Here is a 19,036-nt window from a genome sequence, read left to right as displayed (position 1 = left end):
TCTCGTCTCATCTAAATTCGAATTCCCAGAACTCTCCTGATGGATTTCCTCCGCGTATTTTGGTTTCCAGGACTTGAACTGTTCAACTCACCACATGTTTGTCAAAGGTGAAGAGAGAGCGACGGCGTGCGACTTTTAAAAAGCTGCTCTTGAGTCATCTGCACGCCTCTGAACACACCTCTGCCTTTTTTTAGTGATCTGAATTCTGACCTTTGTGACATCTTGCTCTAGCAAAGCTGTGTCATTTTAATGTGTATACATATGAAACCAACACGTAATTCCTGTTAAAGGGCGGATTGTTTGCGTTTGATGGTTTGGGATCCACCCTGTAGGTGAGTCACTGCGGAAAGGTGACACTCGCCTCTGGGTGTCGGTCAGGACACACAAACAACGACAGGGCTTCTTAAGTAACTTCTTCTTTATTGCCAGAAGAAGCGGAGTATCGCAGGCAGACATTTCTTCTTAACTAACAGTCAGTGGGAGTGGGGATATCTACCCATGTTTGAGCGGCATGGTACAGTACCGTGCTGTGGTCCTACAAGAGGAAAGTAATCAGTCTAACTAGTTATATTAACTAGTTGATCAGTCTAATTACCTAATTAATCAGTCCAATTAATAATTAACTTAATTAATCAGTGTTAATTAATTAATTTAGACAAACGAAAGCAATAAGACATTTCTCAGGTGAACTGAACACACATGCACTTAACATAAATCCCAAACTACATGATGCAATGAAATAGAATCGCTCATAACAAGCTAGCGTTAGCATGGCTATTAGCATCTAAACACAGGCTCAAATCGCACCACGAGAACTCCAACACGCAACGAACATTCCACAATCACAGGGTCATGACCCCAAACTGAACATACTGGGGCAGTACTTACATTTACTCAACAACGCACAACTTTCTGCATTAGGCTTCATTTCCTCCCACACTCACGCAGCATTCACAGCCAACAGAACGATCCAGAACCAGCAAACAGTAAGAACATTTCTTCAAATGTACCTGAGCAGAATCTACAATAATACAATCACACAGTATAATAATACAACAGCAATAATGAAACAGCAAACATAAACTGAATTCAATCCCCACACCCACAGTCCAAGCCTTTCTAACACACCCTGTTGTGATTTTTTTTCCTTTTATGATAAAACTGCTGATGTAAGTTAAAATCAGTGCGAACAACTAACTGATCTTTCTCAGTGAAAGTGTGACTCATCGATGCTTTCTTGACTGAATAATCAGAGGTTTGGTAGGAATTACTCTGTGCTGGCTCCTTAATTATATTAAAAGGAAATGGGGAACAGTTAAATAGAAGGACATCAATTAAATATTTCAATCCCTTTCAGAACATTTTACATTAAGTCAGACTGTTGAACACAGCAGATAAAAGCTCAAATAATTTCAATCAACACAACTGTAGTGTAATGAAAGACTGACGATATCACTGGAGTTCAAATGGCATCAAGACGAGGTTGTTTCCTCCATCAATCACTCTGTATTCACACAGTTTCTTTAAGTTCTACGAGTTTTTGGATTTGTTTTGTTTGAGCCCAAATCAATATTTGATTAGTTAATCATCTGAAACCACCGTTTTATGTCTTTTTGCCTTTTTTCTTCCCCCTTTTTAAAGTGTGCATGATCAATATGTCAGTTTACCAGGGGTGTTAAACATCAGGCCCGTGGGCCAAAACGGGCCCACGGTAGGCTTCAGTCAGGTCCAACAAACTACCACCATAATTCAAAATAAAACATAGATTTTTATTTTTTTTAAAGCACATTTCTCCAAGAGTAACAGACACAACACAACACTGAGACCTGAGCTGAGAGATCTGCCAAAAAAATGAAGCAGACAAGTAGTATAAACCCTGTAAAACCCAAATATAGAAATAAGTGTACAACAAAGATATTCACCTCTGAGATGTTGTTGCGGGGGCCTCGAAAGCAGAAATGAAAGTGTTTTCAACATTTCTATGTTTTCATGAGGTTTTAAGAAACTGTTGTCTGAAGGTCACATTGGGCGCAAAATTCTACACTTTATTTCCTCTTTTCAATGAAGCTTCAGGGAGCTCTGAATGGGAAAGTGAAGGATTTCCACAAAAAATTAAGTAAGTATTTAGGGATATCATGCAATATTTCAACTTTGGGCTTTGTTCAGAGCAGAATTTCAGTTCATAATCAGACTGTTTGAACAAATACAAAACAATCAGGGGGTCATTTGCAGAGTTGAGAACAGCTCTCCTGGTGGCATTGTGAAAAGAGAAAAAGTTGGTTAAATCAATGTGTGAGTCATGGATGCATCCCATACCCAGCAGGCATGCAAAACAAATGCAACAAGCGGCTGTTCGGGAAAAAAAACAACTAAACCCAGAAAACAGGATCAGACTCAGCTGAAAGGCCTTTTTCACACAGTTAAATATTTTTAACTGAAGAATACTAATACAGAGGGAGTTTCAAATACTGCAACCGGAAATCATTTATCCATCAATTCATTTAATTTATATTTATTTATTTATTTATTTATTTTACAGAAACACATTGAGAAGGACTGATGATAATAATCATCTCCAAGATATTTCATCTCTATCAGTAAATCCTTTTCATTATGTATCTAAAGCTGATGATGTCCCCAGGACACCCGGACGACGACAGAGGGATCATTTGTCCCTTTTCATGTATCAGACAACAGAGGAGTCGTTTGACCTGGAAGGGCGGGGTGTGAAGGCGATAAGCCGAGCTTCTGTTGTGTGAAAAGGTGAGAATGGAGCATGTAATGCACATGAGGACCAGGCAGTGGCAGGAAGTCTCCCCGTCTCTCCTGTCATGTAAATGAGGCGATCACAGCTGCAGGCACGGACAGCACTGGACAACATCAAGGAGCTTTTCATGCAGGAGGCGGGGCGGGAGGCGAACCAACATGTTCAAATAGCCGACTGCGCACGGCCCACCACTTCAGTTCACACCGGGACTCAGTGGTGAACAGACCTCCTGTTGAAGGAACCAAGATGCAGAGAAGATCTGCAGAGGCGCTGGACCTGATCCTCGCCGACGTGGACCCTCACCTCTCGGAAGGAGAAGAAGTGAACCTTCAGCTCAGCTCCGACTCTGAGCTAGCTTCAGGTCTGATTTCTTTTCATATTCCTGTTTCATTTCAAACAAGAAAGTGTTTTGCCGTCTTTTTACTTTGTAAGATATTTGAGACAACAGTCGGATAGAGAGGAGGAATATTTGCGATACACTGGAATTATCATCAGTATCCATGCATGCATTTGTCACTTGACTTTCCCGTTGCTCATAATTTGATGTGTTCACGCTGCAGATGAGGAGACTGCTCCTTCTCCTCCACCGCAGAAGAGAGCTCGGCTGGAGACTGACCGGACAGAGACCCCAAGAGACGGCACAGCGTGGCGTGAAGAGCCGGTGGGAGGCCTCTCCATCTCACCCCTATGGAAGCCCACGCCACTGATGGAGAGCCAGCGCCTGAGACCGGGGGAAATGTCGGGAGTCGCCTTCATAGCTTCCTCTGCTTCATCACACTGAAAATGCTTCGCGTCATCCAACAGTGGACTCGTCGACACGCCCGGGAAACGGAGGATGAGAACTGGTTCGTGACCCTCCATGAACATGGCATTTATTGCCATCGTCATCTTGCGGGGGGCGACCAAGCTTCCATCCATGCGCGACTACTGGTCAGAAGATTTGGGAGACAAAAAAATCATGGAGATTATGTCCCGACAGCGATTCGAAGACATCATGCGACACCTTCGCTTCGATGACAAGTCCAAGAGCGAGTACAGACGGATAAGTTTGCAGTGATTTCCAGCGTTTGGGGATCGTTTGTCACAAACTGCATCTCATCCTACAGCCCCGGTCGACACATCACCGTGGACGCACAGCTTTTCCCGTCGAACACTCGCTGCCCTTTCTTGCAGTGCATCGCAACGGAACTGGACAAGCTGGGGATCAAGTTTTGGATGGCTTGCGACTCGAAATCCAAGTACATCTGCAATGTCCTCCCAGACCTCGGCAAGGACCCCAGCTGTCCCGGCAGAGAGAGACTGTCTGAAGATGTGGCGATGCGGCTCGTGGAACCGTTCCTGGACAAGGGCAGAAATGTTACGACGGATGGTTTCTTCACGTCACTGTCACTTGCCCAACGGCTGCTGAGTCGGAACACCACCTTCCTCGGAACAGTCAACAAAACCCGCCGGGAAATTCCTCAATCTGCCCAACAGACGGGCCTCAAACAGTTCACCACTCAGGTATGTTGCATGTTGTTGATTGTGGTTCCATGTTTGTGTTTGTGTTTGTATTTGTGTGTGTAAAAGTTTTTCTTTCTTTCGTTTCTTAGGTGTTTTCGAGCTCTGGCGCCACGCTGACGGTGTACGCTCCCAGGTGGAAGAAGAGCATCTGCCTTCTCAGCAGCATGCACAGCGAGGTTCAGACGGAGAACACCAGCAAGAGGAAGCCAAACACCCTCACCCTCTACAACACCACAAAGTGCGGCGCGGACGAGATGGACCGGACGCTGCGGGAGTACACTGTCCGCAGAGGAACGCAGCGCTGGCCCGTCGCCGTCTTCTACAACATGATCGACATGGCGGCGCTGAACGCTCACGTTGTGCGTCAGGCGTGCACCGGGGAGAAGGAGAGACGGCCGGACTTCCTGGTGAAACTGGCTAAAGAGTCGGCCAACTCTTACGTGAGTGCCAAACAAGCACAAAAGGAACAATGGCTTCGCCAACAACCGCCAACGCCGACTCCTGGGAAAAGAGCCAAGTGCCAGGTGAAAAAGAAGTGCAACAACAATCGTGCCACTCTGCGATGTGTGGACTGCTATAAATACACCTGTGGAAAATGCAAAAAGGAAACGCCGTGGGTATGCGAAAATTGCCCTGCCACTCTCTGAGACACACACACACACACACACACACACACACACACACACGGTTTCCTGATGATGTATAGGTTTTTGAATATGTGCGGAAAAGTTTTTTTGTGTGATTTCTTTCAATAAATCTCACCAACAAATCTTTTTTTTTTTTACCTTGTGGTGTTTTTTTTTTTTTTTTTAACTTTGGTAAAACGTTCATCTTGAGAAGAATACACAAAACAAACACAAAATCAAAACTCAAAAAGAAAAAAAAAAAAAAAAAGTCCAGGATGGGGAGCAAGCCCAGGTTACAAGTTTACCTCTTTCCTCCACAGGCTAGAATCTGGAAAACAAATCTTGCGAGACAACTTCCTGGTAGTCATGTACATTTCTGTCCCTTTTTCATTAGTACCTCCTTGGCCCTGCTCGGCCCTGCTCGGCCCTGGAACTGTTGTGTTTCCACTCCGTTTTACCGTTTACCGGATGGTCCACTGGACAGCATCATTTTGTGTGACCTGCGAATTAATTTTTAATCTTTGGATTGACTGTTTTTTAAGCAGCAGAGTACCTCGACCACAGTCCGACCCCTTCTTTCAGTCTCAGAGGCATGAGGAAGGGATTTCTTTCTGCAGACTGCTACCCGAGTCCCATTTCCCATTGCTTTAGCATTTTGCACTTTCCATGGCCAGCATATTTGGGAACTTGTTTGTTTTTGCACTTTATTAATTGTTGTTGCACTTTTTTGATAAAATAAAAATACATATTTTTTTACAGAAGCTTTACAAGGGTTCATTTGAATATTAAAAACTGTAAAACAAATACAATACAACTTAGATTTCTAATAAATGGAGGCTTTTCTCCAAAAAAAACTTTGAGCTGCATTTCTGCCACTGTCCACTAGATGTCCTCCTTTCATTGTTTAACTCTCAGCTTCCACACAGCGCAAGGAAATATTAATGAAATCCATTTTCATCATTTCAGCACACATAAATACACATTTCCAGGTTTGTTTCTTCACAAAGCAGCAAAGCATCAACTAAAAACAAGCCTGTGACTGAATAATAACAAGGATCTGTAGAGGAAGTGGAATCAAGAGTCGGACTCCAGCTCCCCTCTGTTAATCCAGCTCTCATCTTATCTCACACCAGGAGAAGGAAACCTGGCCAAACTTAACAATACAAGACAAAGTGGCCAAAAGAAGGGAGGGGGGATAAAACACAAGAGTAAATAACATAAAAGACTAGCTGGGAAACTTGTTTGAAAGTGCTTTTCAGAGATCAGAGCGTCCTGATCTGAGAGCCGGAGAGAGAACAGCGAGCTGAGAGGGTGGGGAGAGGAATGTGTGGAGCTGGGCCTGTGTGGAAGGAGGAAAAACTCTTCCTCTTGTGCTACGATTGACATTCCTGCGTCACGTCACTGAATTACACCCACATCTGGACAAAACATCTGAGGCGCTGGGCTCAGACCACCACATTCATTCAGAGATGCTTATCCAGTGAAACACGATCACAGTCTGCTGCAAGCAGCTTCAAAATGAATCAACACACACACACCGAGTGACCTGTAAACTTACCACAAATCTCTTTATTTCATTTCTTTTATGAGGCAACATCAGGTAAGCAGCTTAACCACACGACAGCAAACCTGCTCTGGAAAGGTCTGCGGATCAATCTCAGCGTAAAATCAACACGGCGTTTCTTTGGATGAGTGATTTAAAAAGGCAGGAAAATCCCTCTAATTGTTATTCACAGTCGGCCTCGTCGGCAGTGTTAATAGCAGGGTTTTTTTTTAGATTTGGCACAAACAGGTGAGGAAATAAATGTGGCATACTGGGGCTGCGCTGTAACAGAGTCTCAAACCTTGTCATGACATTCAACAAAGGAGAACACAGGTGAAAAACACACATATTTAAGTAGTGCATCACAATCCATCAAACTACACCAACAGTCAGTACGATTGCTCTTCTCAATGAAACGATCCCACTTTTTCAATTGTCAATTTTCTGGAAAAACATTTCTGCACGTGTGGAGGGCGACGGGACAGAAATCCAAAAACCCGCTCCCGTTTACCATCAGTCAATTTTAACAACTGTGATCAGAATACAGAGATCTTTCACTTAAAAAAAAAAAAAGTTCCCAACAGAGACATTATTGACATATTGCACAACAAAACTTGATAAACATTTGAAAAATACTGACAGAGGATTGAAGAAATTTTGCTTTTCTCTCCGTTATTTGGGGGAAACTCACTGAGGAAGTGCTTGAAAACACCATCTGACTCAATTCTTCTCTGCCTCGGCTTCTTCCGTGGCCTCCTCTTTTTTCCCGTCGACGGCGGCTTCGTTCTGCTCCACATTTTTTCCCTCCTCGGCTTTGGGCTCCGGTTTCTCCTCCTCCTTCTTGGGCTCGGGGAGCAGGATGACTTTTCCGATGTTCTGGCGCTCGTGCATGCGCTTCATGGCGTCGGTGACCTGAGGGGCAGCAGACGCGCACGTCAGTTATTTCTCTTTTTTGAAACTGCATGTGTCATTTCATGTCACGGTTTTTGTTGAATACATGTAAAATTGTGGCTTCTCCTCAAGAACACTGAACTTTCGGACGTTTTAAATGACTTACAACAGTTGGGGATAACATTAAAGGATGATTTCTATGATAAATGTATGAATAACAAGCTAATAATGATGAACATGTTGGTGACTGATAGAGACAATAAGCTATCTGTGTCGTTTATCAAGCCACTGACTCGTCCTGTTATTTCCCTGCGTGACGGTTGTGTGTTTTTATCACACACAGAGCCGGGGCCGTCGGTTTCCGTCACGCTCCCGTCGATTGTTAAAAATCCGGCTCGTAAACCTCGAAACGCAGAAATCCCCACTCGTCCTGATGCCACGGCAACAATTTAGAGCGTCACCTAGCAACGGCCGTTAAGGACGGTTCTATCTGATGGGGGGGGGGGGGGGGGGGGGGGGGGGGGGGGGGGGGTTCGCTTATCTGCCACTTCACATGATGGATGGAGGAGAAGGGAGCGCTCCGGGATCAGTCACTTGTGGCGGAGGAGCTCAGACATGCAGTGACGAGTCAAACTAGACACAAGCCGGAATGAGAGGAAGCCACCGGCCACCTGTGGGGTTTGAACCGACCTCCTCGAAGTGGAAGCAGGAGTCGATCCGCGGCTTGATCTTGCCCTGCCTGTAGAGCTCGATCAGGGAGCGCATGGTGCGCGCGAAGAGCTCCTCGTCCGTGACGTAGCCCAGGTGGAAGCCGCTGATGGCCTTGTTGGCCTGCATCAGCTTCAGGGTGTTGAGAGACAGCTGGTTGTACCAGGTCTTGGCCATGGCCAGCAGGTTCTTCTTCTGACCCGTCACGCAGTTGGCAGCGCCTGAAATGGAAGAGAAAAACTCAAAACTGTCACAGCTTCTCAGATTTATTGTATTTTTTCCTTCCGTATGAGTAAATTCTTACCAAAGACTACGAGCATGCCCATCGGCTTCAGCAGGCTGTAGCCTTTATGGGTATCTGAACCGCCAAGAGGGTCGAGGACGATGTCCACGCCTGGAGGGACAACAACAAAACATTCAAGGGCTAAACAGGAAAAACACTTCACTGAGCTGGACTGTCAGAAAACCGCTGTTCACTTTAACACTACAGTATAATGCACATTTTAAGCTGTTGACAGGAGTGTGTTTTCTTTGTTTCCTCACCCTTCGGGCTGATCTTGCGGATTTCCTCCACGTAGTCTTTGGTGCGGTAGTCGATGGGATGAGTCACGCCGCCTTGGGCAATGGTCTCATGCTTGGAGGCCGAAGCGGTGCCGAAAACCGTCACGTCCCGCACGGTCTGACACAGCTGGGTGGCAGCGATGCCCACACCACCTACACACACACACACACACACACAGGGGACAGTTTTTGCCGTCAGCGTCTGTGTGATCTCCTCTGTCAGGATTAAGAGACAACGTGCCTTTAAATGTTAATAAAGTCTAAACATCTTCATTTACTTTTTTTTTTTTTTTTGGCAGTGTGCCTTCGCCGGTAGCACAAAACCACACATACGACTGAAAACAGCCAGTTAATGTTTGACAGGAGGATAAACAGAGCCGCTGCACCGATCTGCAGCGTTCAGCTCATCAGGAGACAGACGGCGCTTTCACATATCTGCGTTCATCTACTGAGATTAAACACCTAATAATTGAAAATAAGTCATGATCTTAAAACAAAAAGCTGCAGCTTTATTTTCCCAGAGTGCCACGGCTGCCTCTGCTCACCAGTAATCCCGCCTGCCCTCCGCTTCACCCCGACCACCGCGTGGGATGACTCACGGCGGTCAGCTGACCGGCCTCGGCCCACTCAGCCCCGACCGGCTGCCTCAGAGTTTCAACGCTGAGGGACAGAAAAACTGCTTTCCCTCATGTAAATGACCCACACACTGGATTTACAGGCGCTGATGGTGGATCATAACAAATTTTGAATTTGTGATTCAAGTCTCTCCCACATTATGCAACCGGTTTAGGGTTTCCTCTGCCACTTTGTGGCGCCTCAACGCTGTTTCGCCACCTGTCTGAAATATTTGGTGGTTGTCACACCCGCCTCTCAGGTGCAGGGTGTGTTTCTAATAAACACAGGATTTAAAAATAGCTGCAAAGAGCAGGTAGCGAGTGAACAACTGAGTTCTTCAGAATATTACCTTTTAAAACTGAATCTTAATCTCCAGACTGCTTCACAGTTTGTTTATTAAATGTTCTTCGGCTGTGTGACTCACGACACCATCTTGTGGTAGAATGTGGCATTACAAGGCTGCTAGAATTTCCTCTTCTCATTTAATGTCCCTTTAAAACCTGACAGTATCAATCAAACGCGAGATTTACAAACAGAGGACACTCTTCAAGCTGTGAAGTGGATTCGGAAACAAAAAGTGTGTGAACAGTGGTCTCTGTTTGCATCATCAATGATTCAATCATTCAAATAAATCACTGAAAGACTGAATTTGAATTTGAATTTTGCAAATAACCCGTAATGCTGGAGAAAATCTGTGACTATAGTTGATCTTTTATTTCTCAAATATAGAAAATATTCTATAACCGACTGGTGTAAAACTACTCCAGCCTTGACTTGAGGGGAGACGGTGTGGGAGTCCCTCTGTAAAACGTCAGGCGTTGTCAAAGCAACCATGTTCAGTAATGATCCTCTAACATTTTACGAGGAAGCCATCGCTGCATCAACACACACAAATGCGATCTCTCTCTCTGCGCGGATGATGGATCTGCATTCAGGGAGGTGATTAGCGACGTGGAGCCGCCGAGCGACTCCGTGCACGTTGCCCGGGAGACGGCGGGAGCCGTCAGCTGGACTTATTACCGGGCCGGAATTAACTGGAGGCGGGAGACCGTGAGATGATACTCCTCCGACACTCCTCCTACCTGCTGCCATGTGGACCAGCACGCTCTTGCCCGGCCGGACGTTGGCCATCTCGAACAGCATCATGTACGCCGTCATGTAGTTGATGGGGAGGGCGGCGCCCTCCGGGAAGCTCATCTGCTCGGGCATGGGGAAGGTGCGGTTGGCGGGGACGACCACCAGCTCCTGCCACATGCCGCTGCGGCTCAGGGCGATGACCCGGTCCCCCACCTGCAGGACGGGAGGACGGCGAGAAGGCCGAGACGCAAAATATCAGTAAGTGGGTTTTCCTTTAACAATAAATAATCACTATCATCCTTTAAGAGAACACAGTCCGGCTCAGCTACATCTGAAAAATAAAGAAGTTGGAGAACTTTTATTAGGAAAGTGTAAAGTTTCTGATAAAATGAAGAAATAGAAGGACAGAATGTTTGAGACTGGTCCGGGTTAAACAGCTTCAGAGGAGGGAGACGGCGTTCCCGTCATTCAAACGAAGAGTCTTAAGAGCAGCAGAGAGGAGAGTAAACATAAGAGAGGAGAGCAAATGAATTTTTCATCAGCTCAGTATCTTCTACACACTTTTATCTCGTCGTGAGACCATTTTCTTCCCACACACACACACACACACACACACACACACACACACACACATCCGCTGGCAAACAAATGACAAATCGAGGTCAGGTCAGCAGGAAGTCAGCAGACGCATCTCAGCGTCTGACTGACACGAGGGCTGTTCCGCTACACCTGGTAGATCAGACAGACAGAACACGAGTCTAATAAGTGAAATTGAAGAAACGTTTACTCTGAGTAATCATTTGACTGATCTGATCATGCAGGGTGGATCATCGAGGTAAAATGTTGACACTAAAAGGTCAGAATCAGAGATATCATTGAATCTGGACGACTGGAAAAGATTAATTACTGAAACATGGGTTGATTTTCACTCCATCAGAGTCTAAATGACTTTTGTTTTCTGCTCTAATGGAACCAGAATTAGATCTGGATTCCACATTACTCACACTGAAAGAGCCGCTGACAAGTGAGCTTTGACAAAATGAGCCAATTAAAACATTAAAATCTTCTGATTGTGTTAATTATAGTTCCATTTAATTCATTCATTCTGCTGCTCAGAAATAAACTGAAAGGAGTCCAGCATGAATACAAAAAAGTCTTTCTAACAAACTGGTGGATTTATAATTTGCTGATTTTTCCATATCTGGAGAATCTAACAGTCGTTCCTCTCCACTTCATTTGGGTTTTCTCTCTAACAAAATTCAAAACAGAGATTTATGAGTATCCAAACTGACTGGCGCAGGCTTCCCTGCTGCCGTTTTTATTGGTGTGAGTTCTGATCCTGCGAATTCCACCGAGACCCGCCGCCACAGAAGTATCACTGGGGAAGAGTGGCTTTCCAAAAGAAAAAGTGAAGAACACCGGAAAGAAGTCCGACTCGATGGTGAATGTGGCAGCGTTTCCTGTCAAAACAGCTTCAAGACCACTAAGCCACGTCCACTTCCTGCCGCACGCAGCCCAGTGACAATGAAGAGATCACACACACACACACACACACACACACACACACAGAGAAACAAACAAGCAGGTCTGCTGAGGGGAGATAACTCTGATTGGTCCGTCCTGAGCGAGCGGCAGCACATGGCTCCACATCAGATGACTCGCTCCTTTTTAAGGACGGATCCCGTTTCTCAACCGTCGAACTTGTGAAACACTCCGAGCTCGCAGGATGAACCCGAAAAAAATGCACAACAGTGTAAAAAAAGGCTGAGCTCAGTTCCTGGAGAGCTGGAGTGAAGTGAAGCAACTGGAGCAGAAACTTATTAATGTTTTTCTTCCATTTCTATACATGAATAAAAAAAAAAAGTGAAAATGCAAAGTGAAAACTCATTACAGGTCATTTCAGTCTCTTCAGAACCACAACTCGCCTTCCTCAAGTGACGCTACCAGCAGAACAGCTGAGTCAGGCTTCAGGGGGACTCTGTGTGGAGTTTGCATGTTCTTTGTGTGCATGTGTGGATTCCTGCCTGAGCCAAAGGTCATCTGGGATCAGCTCCACGCCTCACAACCCTGGACACAGCAGTATAGAAGATCAATTTGTGTATTGATGGATTCTCTGATCCTTTTTCCTCCGTAGACTTTGAACTGCTGACAGAACAAGACACAGGAGATACAGTCGCTGAGAAAAATGTCTGAGTACAGGAAAGATGTTTGTTTGACTAATCACTACTAAACCTTTGGACAAACCGTACAAAAGCCTCGATCTGTGGAGAGAACCACCTGTTTCTTCCTTTCAGCTGAAACAGAAATAACCGCCTCCATCTTCCGCGGTGTGAATCGAGGCGCGAGGCCTGATCGCGTTTGTTATTTGTGACATCTGAGCCACAAACATGCTGGAATCTGGACGGACCGGGCCGCGGCGGTCTGCCCGTTTCCCAACTGTCTTATGAAAGAGCCGCGCCCAGCCGGCCTCGTCTGGAGAGGCCTCGCTCCGCGATCGCAGCGGGATCAGGCTCTGCAAACACTTCGGCGTTGCAGATTGTTACTGTCTGCTGCTCCGCGCTGAGGTCCCACCCAGACTCATGCCTTAATCCCTGGCAACCACTCTGATGTCCACATTTACACCAGACTCTTCACAATATCAGGACTTATATGGTTTACAGCCATACCCTACACATGATGACATTAAAAAAAAAAATCACTGCTTTGTCCTCCTTTCAAAAAAGAGAGATAGTGAAGCACATCTTGCTCTATAAGCTCTCCAAACATGGTTAGAGGATGGATGTAGGTATGAGAGGAGCGTTGTTCACGGCGGAGGAGGAGAGGAATTCCATACTGACAAGAACAAAGGGGGGAGAAGGAGCTTCAGCAGCGCTGAGAAAACAGACGCAGCCATTATCAGCGCTGCTGATTGAGTCCGGTGTCTCTAATGTAAAGAAGACTGACGACAGGCCAGACGCTCACGTCTCTGGATGTTATTTACAACGCAGCCGACTCATCAAGTCGTGCTCGTCTTATGTATTTTCAAACACTGAAGCACCTTCTGCTGACGTGATGAACGGCGTATCACAGGTCAGTGGGACAGTTCAGTCCCAGTTCATCTTGAGAGCGTTAAATACAGTCATAATAGGCTTTAAATTAAAACATTAAAGCTTTTCTTTGTTGTGGTGCTGAGAAAATATGGTGAAAATATTAAGAGTTTCACAAAATTGCTCCAATCTCAACATGAAGCCAGTTGTAATGACCTGGTTTTGTAAATCAAACTTTTCATTTGAGTTAAAAAGACACATATTATTAAAGAGTGTTTGACATGAGTTAAAAAAGAGTAGAGGGGCGTGGTGTTTTCAGCTCCTCTGACTGGTAGATCCGTCCTCAGGAGGAATCCTAATGTTTAGAAAAGGGTTTAACAATCTGCAAATACATTGATAAGTCTTGTTAAACAACCTGTGCTGATATCTCCACGTGTACATCGGCCAAAACGGGAGGAATCCTCTGTGGCTTCAATGTTTTTTTGCACAAAAAAGCAGCGAAAAACTGGAACAAAGCAGCTTCTGGGACGAGATCCCATCACTGCTCCCTTCATTTAGTTTCTGCGGAACAGAGAATTTTTCACGGAGATATGAGACAAACACGGAACCTTCTTCACATGCCTCTGAAGTCTGTTCCTGAGATTTACACAAAAAGCAAATTATGCACCGGCTGAACCCAGTGACTCAGCTCAAAATCCCGGTTACTCATTCAAAGGTGAGCTTTTCTCTTTTTTTTTACATCCTTCATTCCTGCACAAGCAGCAGTGAAGCGACTCCAGTTAATGACCAACAAGAAGAAATGAGATTCTGCTGTTCTGACGCATCAGGAGCAGAAAAACAAAAAGGAAAAAAAAAAAAAAAAAAAAAAACCCTGGAGGAGAGTTTTTTGCAAAAATGCGCAGCAGCATTGAGAAGTGTGACTCGCTGTGAGTCACCGAGGTTTGATCTCTGGCACACTGTTATGAAAACAAACAAGATCCCCTCCAGCCAGCGCGTCATTCTGTGAGGTAACGGCGCTAAACGTAACTGCAAGAGACAGAAAACACTCGATTCCTCGTATTTCCATTCATTCAGAAATGCAACAGTAAAAAGAAAAAAAAACAGAAAAGTTAAAAAAAAAATCTGTGCAGAAATTGGCAACAGGAAGAAAATGTCTTCAACTTGCTGAACTGGACTTCATCGTTAGAAAACTGTGATCAAACAGAAGCTGCAGTAAATCTACTTTTCGTGCAGAACTAATAAAAGAAGAAACACCTCAAGGACACCGAAGGCGCCTTCTGATAACGCCTGAATGAAACATTTTGTTGCAAGACTTTGCTTCCAGCAGTGCAGAGAAAGCACAGCAGTGTAGAGAGCTGTTCTGCTGCCATTGATCTGTGCTCAATGACTCAGAGTCTTATCCTTTTGTCCATCCGCCTTCTATACCGTCTCATCCTGCGCGGGGTCGCAGGGCGCTGGAGCCAATCACAGCTCACTGTGGGCGAGGGCGGCATCCCGCCTGGACGGGTCACCGGTAAACAGAAAGACAGACCGCTTCCACCTGGCTGATCAGATCACATGTGGCAAGAACAATTACGCTTTCAGGCTAACCGCTACCTGAGAGGTCAAAGGGCACGGCGTGCACCGACGGCGTTTGCATCATGATGTGTTTACGGGACACATGATGTTCACACTACAACACCGATGTGTGTCACGCCTCAGGAAGTGGTTTGACGCCTGTTCACACTTGGCTTCAGAGCCACACTCACACTCACACCTAGGGCCAGGTTGGGGCTTGAACCCATGACCATTCCACTGTGAGGCCAGAGTGCAGAACACTGTCACACCTGATGTGTCTTTAAAATGTAACTTTGAGTGAATTAAACATTGTGAATAGACTTATTTTTACGTTTTCCTGTTAAGTGGACAGTTTTACGCACGGCAGTCCGCGCGCCTGGCGGGACCGCGCAGCAGTTTGGGGTGTGTGTGTGTGTGTGTGTGTGTGTGTGTGTGTGTGTGTGTGTGTGTGTGTGTGTGTGTGTGTGTGTGTGGCAGCCGCAGCACTCTGCCGGCCTCTTTACTCACTTTCCTGTCCTTCACGTCCTCCGCCACGGCCTCGATCAGGCCGGAGCCCTCCATCCCCATGGTGACCGGCGGGGCGGGCAGCAGCTCGTACAGCCCCTGCCTGCCCAGCAGCTCGGCGAAGTTCAGCCCGCACGCCTTGACGCGCACGAGCACCTCTCCAGGCTGCAGCCGCGGCTTCTTCTGCGTCTTCACCTGCAGCCGCACTTTGTCGTAGCCGCCGTACCCGGTGAGGACCAGGGCCCGGACCGAGATGGGCTTCTCCTCCTCGGGCTCCTGCGGCGCGTCGGAGGCTGCGGGCGGGTCTCCATCCGGCTGCTGCTGCTGCTGCTGCTGCTCGACCTGCTGCTGCTGAGTTGGAGCCTCCTCGCCGGACATGCTCGCCACTGGAGAGATGCGTCTGGAGAAACTATTTATTTTTCTCTAAACACTCTGAAATGATTTAAAAAAAAAAAAAGACAGAGCACTTTGGAGTTTCGGTGCGTCCGGTTGAGGAAGGTTTTTAAATGAGATGCTTCTGAGAGGCGCGTCCTGAGAAAGGGAGTGTGTGGTTTGGTTTCCTGTGTGCGCGCAACAAGTGATCCAAGTCAAGACAGACGCAAAAAACACACATTCACACTCGGATCTTCACAATAAAACACTGAAAACGCTCAGATTCTCCTGCGTTTGTCACTTCTACATATGGTACACCCAGTTAGTTTCACTATTTTGAAGGTGATGGGAATGTAAGCCTTATAAAAACAAAACTATAACTTTTATTTAATCTTTTCTGTCCAATTGCTTTTTATTTTCTTATTTTTTTAAACCTGTAACTTTTCTTTATATTTGCAACAGCTATTTTCAGTTATTGTATGGACTGTGATTTATTGATAATAAAGGCTTTCAACTTTCAGAAGTGTCCAAAATTAGAAATTAAAGTTATAGAGAGAAGCACTACATGCAAACACATATGTGCAAATATTTTTTAAAAAAGTTTATTGTGCAAAAACGTAACAGAATGGAAATAAGATACTTCATTAATCCCAGTGTATATCCGTTAATTCGTTATTTCTGCTAAATATTAACACTGCATGGGACAGATCAATGATTTAACTCCAAAAGAAAACGCTGAAATGTTTTATTTTGTACCCAGACTGGCTTCATTTCCGGCGCTCCTCCGCCTCTCTGCGGCTGTCTTGACGCGCAGTGTGGCCGCTGCTGCTGCTCTGCTGCTGGATGTGATCCAGGGAGGCGCGGAGAGCCCCAAAGCGCGGACACTGGAGTCCAGGGAGGAGAAGAGGAGGAGGAACCGAGGAGAAAGGGATCATCTGAGGTCACAGCTGCAGGAAACACACAGCTGCGCCTCTGGAGGTCGTTACTCTCACATCTGGAGCGCACTGGAGGAATTACACTCCCAGTGCTGGAACCATCTCCTGAGGTCCCCACATTTCTGCAATTTAAAGAAGAAACATTTACTTTTTGACATCCAAGCTTGTTAAAAACAAGATGAAAGTCAGAACTGCCTCATCCTGACCCCGATCAACTGCTGCATCCTGTTTCTGGAGCTGCTGTCTTCACGCAGGAAAGGAAACACGATGTGAAAGTTATAGTGAGGTCAGGTGGTTGTATTTATGCTTTATTTCCTCTCAGAGGAAGTTATGGCCCAAAGACACAAGTCCAAGTTCTGAGATACTCGAATATTCACCTTAAATCAACTGCTGAGCCACAAATGGCTTCATACAGCTGTGATATTAAACAACTAAACTGCTTCCTGAAGAAAATACATACAAAGATCCAAGTTTTCCTCAGGAAGTCTTTACTGATCCCACTTTCTGAATAGGTTTAACTTTTATGAAACAGCTGCTGTCAGACCTTTTAATCAACTTTTTACAATGTCATCTGCAATATTTCAGGCATTCATTGTTTTAAATGTGAATGATTATGGCTCAGAGTCAACAAAACCTCAAAATCAAGTATTTTAGAAAATTAGAAAATTGAATTACACTGGTTTCAAAAAACGATTTTAACATTAAAGGTGCTGTAGGCAGGATTTTGCCAATCAGTGCTAATTTTTCTGTGTTTTCTTTGGATTAAATGTTAGAGTATCCATTGATAATCCTTTAGGAGTGTAGCATAACTGCACTACCGCGAGGGCGCAGCGTTTCCATCTGTCTCTGTTCTGAGCTGAAAAGGAATCTCGACAGCTCCAGGTGTCTTTGACCAATCAGAGAGCCCCTGAGGCTCTAACCGTGATTGGTCGAGGGGCGTTCGTTGCACATTCTTGTGGGAGGGGCTTAACTTGCGTAAGGGCGTGATGTCAGAGAAAACAGGACAGGATTGACTGTGCTGGGTTTCAAATGGCCATCTTAGATGGGTCAAATCGCCATCTTGCTTAGGTAATCCTAAGCAAGATGGCGGAGATGCAGAATCCTGCCTACAGCACCTTTAAATGTTAGTTTAAGGTTCATTGGACGTAATGTTTATAATTAAATCAGTCTGCAAACTATTTAACATTTAAATGTTATCTCATTTATATTAATAACCTTTAAAGATGAAAGCGCAGCTATTTCACGTGAGCAATGGAACCAAGCAGCTCTGTTGTCTTACATAATGTACATAAACGTTTAAGAAAACATCAGTTTACCTCTTGACCAGCAGATGGCGCCAAATGCCTTCTCATAAGTAAACAAGCTGCTGCAGAGAGTGTTTTCTAACTAGTGTTTATTCACAAACATACAAAACATGTTTCTGTGCAGAAACACTTGGAAATGTGGAAAATCCTTTCAAATCCTGCATGCATGGAAACGAAATCTGAGAAAGATTCTCTTATAATTAATCATTTCTAATGAGATCCTTGTTATAAGTTTGATTTCTATATGGATTTGTGCATATATATGTGTGTATTGATTTATTTATCTGTTTGAGTGCTGCTCCCCCTTCAGTACATGCAGCTTCTCCCACTGGGGGCTTCTGTAATTTAACATCTTGTATTTTTTCTCATAATTTCTGTTGCAGTGTGAATATTGGCTTTTTAAAGAGATCAATACAGAGCAGAAGTGGCTCATCAGAGACTTTCTGTATATTTGCTGATGCTGTGCTGGCTGAAATAACACTGTCATAAAAGGAATAATAAAACCCGGTTGATTTGGAGGGAACTCGGTGTGGCTGCACAGATTTGCGCCTTCAGAATAGTTGTATTTGTAACGTTGACGCAACAACCTGCACTTCTCCTTGTGCAGCTCCGACTCTTTCATTCCCACTGCTCTCTCAGGAGGCTGGAGGTGCAACAATCTGAAAGGTGTGTTGCATCTGTCAGCCCATGCTGAGACACTGGCAGCGGCGCCCGGAGCTGGATTCCTCTCCTGAGGGAGCATCTGGTGATCTCAGTTCACAAAGTGATCGTGTGAACATGTTTGAAGAGATCCATAAATAAATCCACAGTCAAGACAGAAAGATATAAAAGTATCATCGTGTCATGAAAGTATCCAGAATTTAGTTACATTAATGTGAATATTAGTATTTTTCTACTTCCAGTCCTCATCACTGTATTTCACTGCGTCTGCATCCAAACCACTGCAGCTCTCCAGCAGCTTTGCGGGCCTTTATTTTTGGAGAAACAGGAGGAAACTGGCTCAGTCAGTCAGTCGGTCGGTCGGTTGGTCACGTGGCTTTGCTCAGG

The 19,036-nt window shown here is 45.2% G+C and overlaps 1 protein-coding gene across 1 annotated transcript; it reads right to left on the bottom strand.

Annotated features, from left to right (window-relative positions):
- Window positions 1-6,448: 6,448 nt before the first annotated feature.
- On the bottom strand, window positions 6,449-15,866 carry LOC115393654 (synaptic vesicle membrane protein VAT-1 homolog). The gene is made up of 6 exons (XM_030098753.1): window positions 15,382-15,866; window positions 10,297-10,504; window positions 8,582-8,752; window positions 8,343-8,432; window positions 8,021-8,259; window positions 6,449-7,351 (listed from the first exon to the last, which is right to left on the bottom strand). The coding sequence occupies exons 1-6, from the start codon at window positions 15,754-15,756 to the stop codon at window positions 7,160-7,162; spliced, it is 1,275 nt and encodes a 424-aa protein (XP_029954613.1). The 5' UTR covers window positions 15,757-15,866; the 3' UTR covers window positions 6,449-7,159.
- Window positions 15,867-19,036: the final 3,170 nt, after the last annotated feature.

This window comes from Salarias fasciatus, chromosome 8 (genome assembly GCF_902148845.1).
Source record: "Salarias fasciatus chromosome 8, fSalaFa1.1, whole genome shotgun sequence".
Taxonomy (NCBI): domain Eukaryota; kingdom Metazoa; phylum Chordata; class Actinopteri; order Blenniiformes; family Blenniidae; genus Salarias; species Salarias fasciatus.
Note: the sequence above shows the minus strand (reverse complement) of the source record. Positions and strands in the feature narration are given on the sequence as shown.